The sequence below is a fragment of the Scyliorhinus canicula genome, chromosome 12 (assembly GCF_902713615.1).
Source record: "Scyliorhinus canicula chromosome 12, sScyCan1.1, whole genome shotgun sequence".
Lineage (NCBI taxonomy): Eukaryota > Metazoa > Chordata > Chondrichthyes > Carcharhiniformes > Scyliorhinidae > Scyliorhinus > Scyliorhinus canicula.
In genome coordinates this window covers 20,620,080-20,632,553 of record NC_052157.1, presented here as the reverse complement: position 1 = coordinate 20,632,553, position 12,474 = coordinate 20,620,080, and the positions used below count along the sequence as shown (strand labels likewise).

The 12,474-nt window shown below is 51.8% G+C and overlaps 1 protein-coding gene across 2 annotated transcripts in view; it reads left to right on the top strand.

The window, feature by feature from the left end:
- igdcc4 (immunoglobulin superfamily, DCC subclass, member 4) overlaps positions 1–12,474 on the top strand; it is a 229,898-nt gene that overhangs the window by 191,288 nt on the left and 26,136 nt on the right. For both annotated transcript variants that reach the window (XM_038813330.1, XM_038813329.1), the window contains 2 exons: positions 7,179–7,316; positions 11,255–11,369. In XM_038813330.1, coding sequence (XP_038669258.1) covers positions 7,179–7,316; positions 11,255–11,369 — 253 coding nt within the window. The remainder of the gene's footprint in view (positions 1–7,178; positions 7,317–11,254; positions 11,370–12,474) is intronic.

Sequence of the window (12,474 nt, the reverse complement as noted above, 5' to 3'; positions counted from 1 at the left end):
GGTGCCACTGCGTATGCACATATATCGCGCTGATTCGATGATTCCTGGTGGATAAAGGGGTCTGGAGAAAACCCCCCGGGATTTACGGTGCGGACTCGAAGTGGGGCGAGGAGAAAAACGGCAGCAGCTCCCCTGGAAAAGCGGGGGAAGGTGGACAAAATGGCGGCCGGTGGAGCCCCTGAGGAGTGGAGCCCCTGAGAGACCCAGACAACCCAGGGTGCAGCGATACTTGAGTTGCAGCAGCAGGCCTCTGAGCGCAAGGAGGAGGTTTTCGGCCCTCGTGGGGAAGGTGGAGATACACAAGGCGCTTCATAAAAAGTGGCAAGATCGGTTCGAGGAGATGGAGCTTCGGTCACGGAGGAAGAACCTGCGGATCCTGGGCCTTGAGGAGGGGCTGGAGGGGTCGGACCTGCCAGCCTATGTGGCCGTGATGTTGAACTCGCTGGTGGGGGCAGGATCCTTCCATCTGCCCCTGGAGCTGGAGGGGGCCCACAGAGTACTGGCCAGGCGACCTAAGGCGAATGAACTCGCGCGGGCGGTGCTGGTGCGGTTCCATCGGTTCAGTGACCGGGAGTGTGTTCTCCGATGGGCCAAGAAGGTGAGGAGTAGTAAGTGGGAGAATTCGGTAGTGCGTATCTACCAGGACTGGAGTGCGGAGGTGGCCAAGCGGAGAACCGGGTTTAATCGGACGAAGGCGGTGCTCCATGGAAAGCAGGTGAAGTTCGGCATGTTGCCGCCTGCGCGCCTGTGGGTCACCTACAAGGACCGGCATCACTATTTTGAGTCCCCGGAGGAAGCGTGGGCCTTTGTGCAGGCTGAAAAGCTGGACTCGAACTAGAGATTGGGGGCTGTGGGAGTTTTTCTATTTCTGTACCATTGTTTATGCTGTAGCGGATTATTCTGTTTGTTTCTGTTTTTTCTCTCGCTTTCGGACGATGTGGGTTATGGTTTTGTGTTCTAAGGGGGGTACTGGGGTTTGTGGTTGATCTGTGTCTTTGTTTGTACGGAGTTGGTGGTTGGGTTGGGACTGCGGTTTGGGAGCTGCGTTGGTGGGGTGGGGCAGTGTGAAATCGCGGGCTTTTCTCTGGTTTCCCGCGCGGCGGGTGGAGCTGGTGGTGAGGGGCATGGTTGTTAGACCGGGTTTCCCGCGCTGAAGCGGTGCCAAGGAGCTAATGCAGGGGAGATGGGGGGACCTCATATCGGGAGGGGTCGGAGTTAGAGCGGGAGCTGCCGGGGTCAGCAGAAGTCAGCTGGCTCACGGGAGTACAGTGGAGGGAGAGTCGCGGCTAGGAGGGGTCCTAGCCTGGGTGGGGGGGGGTATACCGGGTTGCTGCTGGATTGGCCAGGGAGGAGTTGGTGCGGATCGGGGGGGTCGGGATGAGGTTCTATCGCCGTGGGAAACGGGCCGAATGGGTGCTGGCCAGGGGCGAGAAGTCGATGGGCTATGGCTAGTCGACTGGGGAGCGGGGGTGGGGTGCCCCCTGATCTAGCTGATTACGTGGAACGTGAGGGGGTTGAATGGGCCGGTTAAGCAGGCCCGGGTGTTTTCGCATCTGAAGGGGCTGAAGGCGGACGTGGCCATGCTCCAGGTGGTGAGGGGCGTGGTTATTAGACCGGGTTTCCCGCGCTGAAGCGGTGCCAAGGAGCTAATGCAGGGGAGATGGGGGGACCTCATATCGGGAGGGGTCGGAGTTAGAGCGGGAGTTAGACCAGGTCCGTCTGAGGAAGGGGTGGGTGGGGCAGATTTTCCACTCAGGGCTCGGCTCAAAGAACCGGGGGGTGGCGATCCTGGTGGGGAAGAGGGTGGCGTTTGAAGCGTCTGAGGTTGTGGCTGATAGTGGCGGCAGATATGTGATGGTGAGCAGTAAGCTGCAGGGGGAGAGGGTGGTGTTGGTTAATGTGTACGCCCCAAATTGGGATGATGCTGGTTTCATGAGGCGTATGTTGGGCCGCATTCCTGGCCTGGAGGTGGGGGGCTTGATCATGGGGGGGGACTTCAATACGGTGCTGGATCCCCTACTGGATCGTTCTAGTTCAATGACAGGCAGGAGGCCGGCGGCCAAGGTGTTGAGGGGGTTTATGGACCAGATGGGAGGAGTGGATCCCTGGAGGTTCGGGAGTACTCTTTTTTTTCTCCCATGTGCACAGGATTTATTCCCACATTGATTTCTTTGTTTTGAGTAGGGGACTGGTCCCGAGGGTGGAGGAGGCCGGGTATTCGGCTATTGCGATTTCGGACCATGCTCCGCATTGGGTGGATCTGGAGATGGGGGAGGTGTGGGACCAGCGCCCGCTTTGGCGTCTGGACGTGGGGTTGTTGGCTGATGAGGAGGTGTGTAGGAGGGTTCGGGGATGTATCGAGAGGTACCTCGAGGTCAATGATACTGGGGAGGTCCAGGTGGGGATGGTGTGGGAGGCTCTGAAGGCAGTGATTAGGGGGGAGCTGATCTCCATCCGAGCCCATAGGGAGAGGAAGGAGAGGGAGAGACTGGTGGAGGAGCTGTTGAGGAGGTACGAGGAGGCCCCAGAGGAGGGATTGCTGGGGGAGCGGCGTAGCTTGCAGGCCAAGTTTGATTTATTGACCACCAGAAAGGCGGAGACACAGTGGAGGAAGGTGCAGGGAGCGGTCTATGAGCATGGAGAGAAGGCGAGCAGGATGCTGGCGCACCAGCTTCGTAAGCGGGACGCGTCTAGGGAGATTGGTGGAGTGAAGGATAGAGATGGGAATGTGGTGCGGCAGGGGGCAGAGGTCAATGAGGTCTTTAGGGACTTCTATAGGGAACTGTACCGGTTGGAGCCGCCGGCGGTGGGAGGGGGAATGGAGAGTTTTTTGGACAGGCTCCGATTTCCAAGGATGCAGGAGGAGCAGGTGGAGGGACTGGGGGCGCCGATCGAGTTGGAGGAGCTGGTCAGTGGGATTGGCCACATGCAGTCGGGGAAGGCACCGGGACCAGATGGGTTCCCGGTTGAATTTTATAAGAAATATGCGGACCTGTTGGGCCCCCTGTTGGTTAGGACCTTCAACGAGGCATGGGAGGGGGGTGTTCTGCCCCCGACGATGTCTCGGGCGCTAATCTCCCTGATCCTGAAGCGTGATAAGGACCCCTTGCAGTGCGGTTCATACAGGCCAATTTCACTGCTGAATGTAGACGCCAAGTTGCTGGCGAAGATCTTGGCCACTAGAATAGAGGACTGTGTGCCAGGGGTGATACATGAAGATCAGACGGGTTTTGTGAAGGGGAGGCAGCTGAACACTAACGTGCGAAGGCTGCTAAATGTGATAATGATGCCGGCAGCAGAAGGAGAGGCGGAGATTGTGGTGGCATTGGATGCGGAGAAGGCCTTTGACAGGGTTGAGTGGGGGTACTTGTGGGAGGTGTTGGAGAGGTTAGGGTTTGGGGTGGGGTTTATTAAATGGGTGAGGTTGCTGTACGAGGCCTCGATGGCGAGTGTTGCGACAAATGGGAGGATGTCCGAGTACTTCAAGCTCCACCGTGGGACGAGGCAGGGGTGCCCCCTGTCCCCCTTGCTTTTTGCGCTGGCAATTGAGCCTCTTGCCATGGCTCTCAGGGCGTCGAGGAGGTGGAGGGGTTTGGTACGAGGTGGGGAGGAGCACCAAGTGTCGCTGTATGCAGACGACTTGCTGCTGTACGTAGCAGACCCGGCGGAGGGAATGCCGGAGGAGATGGAGATTCTTGATGAGTTCGGGAGTTTCTCGGGCTATAAATTGAACCTGGGCAAGAGTGAGCTGTTTGTCGTACACCCGGGAGATCAGGAGGAGGGGATTGGTAGGCTCCCGCTAAAGAGGTCAGTGAGGAGTTTTAGGTACCTGGGGGTTCAGGTGGCTAGGAGCTGGGGGACTCTGCACAAGCTCAATTTTACTAGGTTGGTGGAGCAGATGGAGGAGGAATTTAAAAGGTGGGACATGTTGTCGTTGGCGGGTAGAGTACAGTCCGTTAAAATGACGGTGCTCCCGAGGTTTTTGTTTTTGTCTCAGTGCCTCCCCATTTTCGTTCCGAGGGCCTTTTTTAGGAGGGTGAACAGCAGCATTCTGGGATTTGTTTGGGCGCACGGGACTCCGAGGGTAAGGAGGGTCTTTTTGGAGCGGGGCAGGGATAGAGGGGGGCTGGCGCTGCCCAACCTCTCTGGGTACTATTGGGCCGCTGACGTCTCAATGGTACGTAAGTGGGTAATGGATGGGGAGGGGGCAGCATGGAAACGGATGGAGATGGCGTCCTGTGGAGGTACGAGCCTGAAGGCACTGGTAACGGCGCCGCTGCCGCTCCCTCCAACGAGGTACACTACGAGCCCGGTGGTGGCGGCTACCCTCAAAATTTGGGGGCAGTGGAGGCGACACAGGGGGGGGAAGTGGGGGGCTCGGTGGAGGCCCCGCTGCGGGTGAACCACCGGTTTGTCCCAGGGAACATGGATGGCGGGTTCCTGGGGTGGCACAGGGCGGGCATTAGGAAGTTGGGAGACCTGTTTATTGACGGGAGGTTAGCGAGCCTTGGTGAACTGGAGGAGAAGTTTGAGCTCCCCCCGGGGAATATGTTCAGGTACCTTCAGGTCAAGGCGTTTGCTAGGCGACAGGTGGAGGGGTTCCCTTTGCTGCCCCCGAGGGGGGTAAGGGATAGGGTGCTTTCGGGGGTGTGGGTCGGGGATGGGAAGGTGTCTGACATCTCCCAGGTAATGCAGGAGGTGGGGGAGGTGTCGGTAGAGGAGCTGAAGGCTAAGTGGGAGGTGGAGCTGGGGGAGCAGATTGAGGAGGGGACATGGGCGGACGCCCTGGAGAGGGTGAACTTCTCCTCTTCATGTGCGAGGCTTAGTCTCATCCAGTTCAAGGTGCTGCACCGGGCCCACATGTCCGGATCTAGGATGAGTAGGTTCTTTGGGGGTGAAGACAGGTGCGTCAGGTGTTCGGGGAGTCCAGCGAACCATGCTCATATGTTCTGGGCATGCCCAGCACTGGAAGAGTTCTGGAAGGGGGTGGCGAGGACGGTGTCGAGGGTGGTGGGATCCAGGGTCAAGTCAGGCTGGGGACTCGCGATATTTGGGGTTGGGGTGGAGCCGGTAGTGCAGGAGGTGAAAGAGGCCGATGTCCTGGCCTTTGCGTCCCTAGTAGCCCGGCGGAGGATCGTGCTGCAGTGGAAAGATGCGAGACCTCCAAGCGTGGAGACCTGGATTAATGACATGGCGGGATTCATTCAGCTGGAGAAGGTCAAATTCGCCCTGAGGGGTTCGATACAAGGGTTCTTTAGGAGGTGGCAGCCTTTCCTCGACTTTCTGGCTCAACGATAAGGTACTAGGTCAGCAGCAGCAGCAACCAGGGGGGGAGGGGGAGGGAAAGGGGGAGGGAGAGGAAGGGGGAGGGGAGGGGGGGGAGGGAGGGGGGGAGGGAGGGAGGGGGGGGAGGGGAGGGGGGGTGGAGGGGGGGAGGGTGGGAAAGGGGGAGTTTAGGGGGATAGTGTTTAAGTTAATTTGCTTATTGTTAATTTATTTTTGTTGTTTATTGGGGGGGTGGGGGGTTTGTTATATGCGTTGTTACGGGTGCCGGGGGGTGTTTATTACTATTATTGGTATTATTATTGTTTTGTTGATATATATTTTCCAAAAAATTCCAATAAAAATTATTTTAAAAAAAAAGTAAAATAAAGACGAAGATAATCTGTCTTAGAACATAGAACATTACAGCGCAGTACGGGCCCTTCGTCCCTCGATGTTGCGCCGACCCGTGAAACCATCTGAAGCCTATCTGACCTACACTATAGAACATAGAACATTGGCTTTGTGTTAGCCAAGGGATGAATGATGTCCAGGGCAGTGGTAGAACTCCTTGCATTCCTTGCAATCATGCTTTGGGATCCTGAAAGGATAACTGGGATCTTGGTTTAACATCTCATTTTTTTCAAAATTCAGTATCGCATTGAAGTGCTCACCTGAATTCTGTGTTTTAAGTCTTTAAGAGCGAGACTTGAGTATGCAACCTTTCTACTGGTGAGAGCGAGCCAAGCTGAAAGGACTAGTTTTTCAATAGTTTTTGCAAAATTTTGTTCTGCATCTAGAATTTGCTTCTTTATTCAGTAAACATTTTGCTGTAGATCATTTTCAGTCGGCTTACAATATCTCAATAGATAGAACCAACGATATTAGGTGCTCCTAGCACGACATAATGTTTGATGCAACCTTTGGAACTCAGCTTGCAGAGTGCAAAAGATTTCACATGAAACCTCTATTCCAATTATTTCAACTATCTTGTGATTTGAGAATGATTGTGTCCTTGCTCGTTGCATCTCTTCAAAGGTTGGGAAAATAATAAATTTTGCTATCCAAACCCTTTCTGTGTTTTAAAGATGGGAATTGCCATTCGTCTGCAACCTAGAGCAAAATACAAAAGAGAGAAGTAAAGACATATATATGCAGGTGCCTTAGCATCAAGTTTATAAAGAGCAGTTTTTAAAAAATGATCAAGACCTTGTTTACCTTGACCTCAAAGCTGTGGATAAACTACAGTCCACTCTTAATCACAGTATAAGATTTTGATTCATAATCTGTTGTTAAATGAAACTTTTTGTGATAACTCAAAAAATAAAATGTATCTTGTATTCTCAAATGAGCACTTATCAGTTTTGGTCTCGCTCACTGAACATAGGATACAGCCGTGTTTTTGTCTAGGTGAGGATGTGTTCAAACGGCACGAGGTCGGTGATGATGCAAAGCTAAACCCTTACAACTCTTCAATGTTAAACTTGAATTATTGATCGGATATAAACATCCAAATTGAACTGCAGCAAGGCTCAGTTTTTCAGAGCTTATCATGCATCATCCTAGTTGGGTTCTGCATTTCACTATAACTGTAGCTCCGCAGAGTAAAACTACTTTGCACTAATCCTACAGTTATGGTGTTTGCAGCTCGAGTCTTTAGAAATCCTGACTAAAAGAGTTAAAAATGGGGAGCTAACATCAATGAATGGGAGAATGTACACTCAACTTCAAGGTAAGACCACATGCTGAAGATTGATCAACTTTATGCATGTCTGTCCAAAGCAAGTGTTCCTCAATGAAGTAGTACCATGACTGGCTGCCAATAACTCAGAAATGGCATGAGATATCGATTGGATTAGGTTACTGATAACAGTTTGTGTTGCAAGTGTCTTCAGTAGTCATTTTTATATTTTCAGGGCACATTTTCAGTACTGACGTGCAGGGACTCGAGAGTAATACTCGCTATTTCTTCAAGATGGGTGCGAAGACAGTTGTTGGAACAGGACCATACTCCACAACAAAAGATGTGCAAACCCTGCCAAAACGAATATTAGGTAAGCTTTGGACATGCTTCTTTGATCTTATATAATTTGGATATGTATTGCAAAACAATGAACTAGAATAGTAAATAACTTATTAATGCATATGTGCAAGATTAATTAACCATAGTAAGCCAAGAATCAAAATTAAATGCACTCAAATCACAAGTGTGGACTATTAAAACAATTTTCTGCAATAGCAAGTTGCTCCGCTAATGAATCAAGGAAAAAGTCAATCAGGCCGGCCCATTTGAGATGGAGTTCAATTTCTCTGTGAAGCATCATAGCATGCAGTAATTTGATTCTTTGGAGTGTTCAATTCTCATGACTACAGGCGAAAAATCACATCATAAATTACTCTTTAATACATTAACCAGGGTTTTCGGTGATTCACTTTTTGTATGCTTTAAAAAAACATATTTCAATGATTTGTTTTCCTCGCCAAAGATCTCCCTCTGTTTGCGAAAAGTGTTGACTCCTTGCTCGGGCATGTTACACGGGCATCCGTCATTTTCCAATATGTTAACCAAGTGGTCAGTCTTGTCCACCCCTCTTACCGTCACTCCTAGATAAGACTTCTGTTAATCATTGGGATAGTGGCAGGGAGGTTCTGAAATTCAATCCTCCCCAGTCTCTCAATTCTTTAAAAAAAAAAAAATTTAGAGTACCCAATTCTTTTTTTCCCTATTAAGGGGCAATTTAGCGTGGCCAATTCACCTACCCTGCACATCTTTAGGTTCTGGGGGCAAGACCCATGCAGACATAGAGAATGTGTAAACTCTATACGGACAGTGACCCGGTGCCGGGATCGAACCCAGGTTTTTGGCAACAGTGCCAACCACTAGGCCACCGTGGCGCCCCCCCAGTCTCTCAACTCTTGATGGCTTCCGGCTCAACTTCAGTTGAAACACAGCTTGATCTAGTCCTCACACTTTCTCTGCTCCTTTAAGTTACCTCATGGCTCAATTTGTGCAAAGTGTTCTATGCTTGCAGTAGTAGGTGAGCATGGATGTCCCCAGAAATTGCCCCACATACATAATGACTTCACCCAGGGATATCTCCGATTAAGATGGGATCAGGGCTCTGGGCGAACTCTGGCCTCAGTGCTAAATGGGAAGGAGGAGGAAATCCCAACCCCTTTGGAACCTTTTAACAAATATTGTTATAAATGAAATACCCCACACTCCCACTCTCCCTCGCGGGGAGAGTCCAGACGATCAAAATGAACGTATTGCCCAGGTTCCTCTTCCTGTTTAGATCCATTCCGATCTACATCCCCAAGGCCTTCTTCAAAGCGCTGGACAAACTTATCATGGCGTTCGTATGGGGGGGTAAAAATGCTAGGATCCCAAAGAAGGTCCTACAGAAAATAAAATCCAGGGGGGGGGCTAGCCCTCCCTTATCTACAATTCTACCACTGGGCGGCAACAGCTGAGCGAGTAAGGGGATGGATCCAGGAGCCAGAAGCCGAGTGGGTGCGTGCAGATGAGGCCTCCTGCATGGGGACCTCCCTCCGGGCCCTCGCCACGGCAGCACTCCCATCCCCACCCAAAAAACACTCCAGCAGCCCAGTGGTGACAGCCACCCTCCAATCCTGGAACCAACTGCGGCAGCAATTTGGCCTGAACAAAATGTAGGACAAGGCTCCCATCTGCAACAACCATAGGTTCAAACCAGCACTGACTGACGCCACCTTCAAAAGGTGGAGGCAGGACGGGGGGACACTTACAGTCAGGGACCTATACACGGACGACAGGATCGCAACACTGGACGAACTGACAGAGAAATTTCGGCTAGCTGGGGGGAACGAGCTACGGTACCTGCAGCTCAAAAACTTCCTACGAAAGGAGACAAGGACGTACCCACAACCGCCATGACAGACACTACTGGAAGACCTACTGGACGCAAGTATCCTAGAGAAAGGGAACTGTAGCGACATGTATGACCGACTGGTAGAAAGGGACGACACCATACTGGACGCAACAAGAAGGAAATGGGAGGACGACTTGGGGATGGAGATAGGGTGGGGACTCTGGAGCGAAGCACTGCATAGGGTCAACTCCACCTCCACGTGCACAAGGCTCAGCCTGACGCAACTAAAAGTGGTACATAGAGCCCACTTAACGAGAAACCGTATGAGTAGGTTCTTCCCGGAGGTGGAGGACAAATGTGAGCGGTGCCAAAGAGGCCCGGCCAACCACGCCCACATGTTCTGGTCTTGCCCCAGACTTGTGGAGTACTGGACAGCCTTCTTCGAGGCTATGTCCAAAGTGGTGGGGGTGAGGGTGGAGCCATGCCCGATAGTGGCGGTCTTCGGGGTTTCAGACCAGCCAGATCTATTCCTGGGGAGGAGGGCGGACGCCCTTGCCTTTGCCTCCCTGATCGCCCGCCGTAGAATCCTGTTTGGCTGGCGGTCAGCAGCACCGCCCAGAGCTGCAGACTGGCTGTCCGACCTATCGGAATCTCTCCAAATGGAGAAAATCAAATTCGCCATCCGAGGTTCGGACGACGGCTTCCACAGAACGTGGGAGCCATTCATGCAACTGTTCCGGGACCTGTTTGTGGCCAACGTACAAGAGGAAGAATAGTCGGGGGAAGGTAGCCGGGGGGGGGGGGGGCTACGGGTTTGTTACGGGGGTTTGATGGCTAGCTAAGGCCCAAAACCAAACTAAATAAATGCCAATAAACATCTGCCTCGGCCATATTGGGGAATGTAAAATATGTATGCCGGCTAAAGGGGGGAGGCCACAGTTATTATTACGAAGATGCTTACCTGTAAATATATATGTTAATTTTTGCGTGTTCTTTTTTTTTTCTCTCTCTAACAATTTGTAATTTGTTCAATATAAAACATGAAAACTGAATAAAAAACATTTATAAATGAAATACCCTTAGAAGAAATGTCAGTTTATGTTGTAGTGGAATGAAAAGTACATTGATGAATATTACACTGCCCTTTGGCTGCTAAAACGTTGCAGTATGACTGCTCAGTGCTTATTTCACTATTTAAACTGACCTGCCCCGATGATGCAGAACGAATGACGTAACATTCAGCAAATTGAAACTGGAGGTCATTAATCGACTACCTAAAATGGTGAAGTGTTTGTGTTTCCACAAAGCATTAAACTATAATGAATTGTGTGAGAATGTTAAACCTAATATCGGTCCTTTCATGGAATTAAATGGGAAATATATGGGGCGTGATTCACCGCAATCGGCGGATTGGACCGGCGCCAAGAATGGGGCAGACCACTCCGGCGTCGGGCCAACCGGAAGTTGCAGAATTTTCCGCACTTCTGGGGACTAGGCCAACGGTGGAGGGGTTGGCGCCGCGCCAGCCGGCGCCGAAGCGACTGCACGAGTTAGCGCATGTGCAGACCGGCCGCCGTATTCTGGTGCATGCACAGGGGGGTGTCTTCTCTGCACCGGCCATGGCAGAGCGCTACAGAGGCCGTTGCAGAAGGAAGGAGTGCCCCCACGGCACAGGCCCGCCCGCAGATTGGTGGGCCCCGAACGTGGGCCAGGCCACCGTGGGTGCCCACCCGGCTGGATTCCCCTGCCTCCCTGAGGACCGCACCAGTCGGCCTACCAGCCAAATCCCGCCGTGTGGGACCACGTCTAATCCATGCCAGCGGGACTGGCGAGAAACCGACGGCCGCTCGGCCCATCGGAGACCGGAGAATTGCCGGGGGGGCTGCTGCCAACGGCCCCCAACCTGTTTGGCGTGATCCCCGCCCGTAAACCGGTGCCGGAGAATACGGCAGCCGGTGTCAGAGCGGTGGGGCGGGATTCGTGCTGCCCCCCCCCCCCCCCCCCCGGGGATTCTCCGACCCAGCAGAGAGTACTTGAAGTCAAGTTTGTGCTGGGATGATGGACGTACACCTTCAATTTCATAATCACTTGATGCACTTTACAGAAGTGACAGGCTACTGACTGTTTTCTTTTGCTATCAGGGCTGCATGATCTTCTTGATATACATTCAGTGACAGGCATCATTGTGGGTGTCTGCCTCGGGCTGCTTTGCATTCTCTTTTGTATCTGTGCCAGTTTCTGCAACAACAAACGGAGGTAAAGAGCTAAGTCTGCCTAATGTATTTGTATTGTTACTCATTTTGGATAGTTAATCTGTAGTAAGCGGTTCAGGCTGTGTTAACCACTGTTAACAGGGCTATTAGGAAGGGGCTTCTCGGAGTTTGACCCAGCGATAGTGAAGGAACAGCGATATAGTTCCATGTCAGGATAGTGAGTGTCAGGTGGGGAAATTCCAGGTGGTGGTGTTCCCATGCATTTGTTGCCCTTGTCCTTCTAGATGGTAGTGCCCATGGGTTTTGGATGGGGTGGGAGGGAGGATCTAAGTGGGCAGGAAATACTTTTATAAGAAATGTCAGTCTATATTGTAGTGGAATGAGAACCATACTGACGAATATTACTAATGCTCACACTGCCCTTTGGCTGGTATAAGAGACTTATACCAGTCAGCTCTTGTAATTCTTGCATGCTTGCTCTTGCACTTGCACAGGAAGAGACTCAGGAACATACTGTCTGTCACACTTCTCAAATCATTAATAACACACAAGCTGGAGAAACCAGAAAGAGGGGTATGGTGGAGAAAAAAACTTGACATTCAGGATGATCTTAAGGAATACACTTCAGAGAGTGACTTGGATGGAAACTTGCGGGTGGTGGTGCTGCCATGCATCTGCTGCCCATGTCCTTCTAGGTGGTAGAAGTCATGGGACATTATCAGCAATCCATATTGTTTTATTAAAACAGTAAAAAAGACCAAACGGTACAAACACTCATTTTGTGTTGGCGAAACAGGGTACCCTCCCCTCAGTAGCAATGTACGGGGAGGGGGGGTGGATACTCTGATTATTAAAACAGTTCACAACACGTTTCTACAAAAAACAAATGGTACAAGCACTAAACTTGGCGCTGGAGAGACCAGATACCCTTGCCTCTACCAAAAAAGGGGAAAGGAAGGGGGTGGAGGGGAGAGAGGGGAAAGGAGGTTGGTGGGGAGGGAGGGAGTCGGAGTGTTGGTGAAGGGGGGGGGGGCAAATAGGGTACTGCCTGAACTATACAGAGGCAGGAAAACAAAAGAACCTTCAATTATGATGTGCCAGATTCTGGGAGTTCCCCAGAGGGGGTGAGGGGCGACACAGTATCAGGC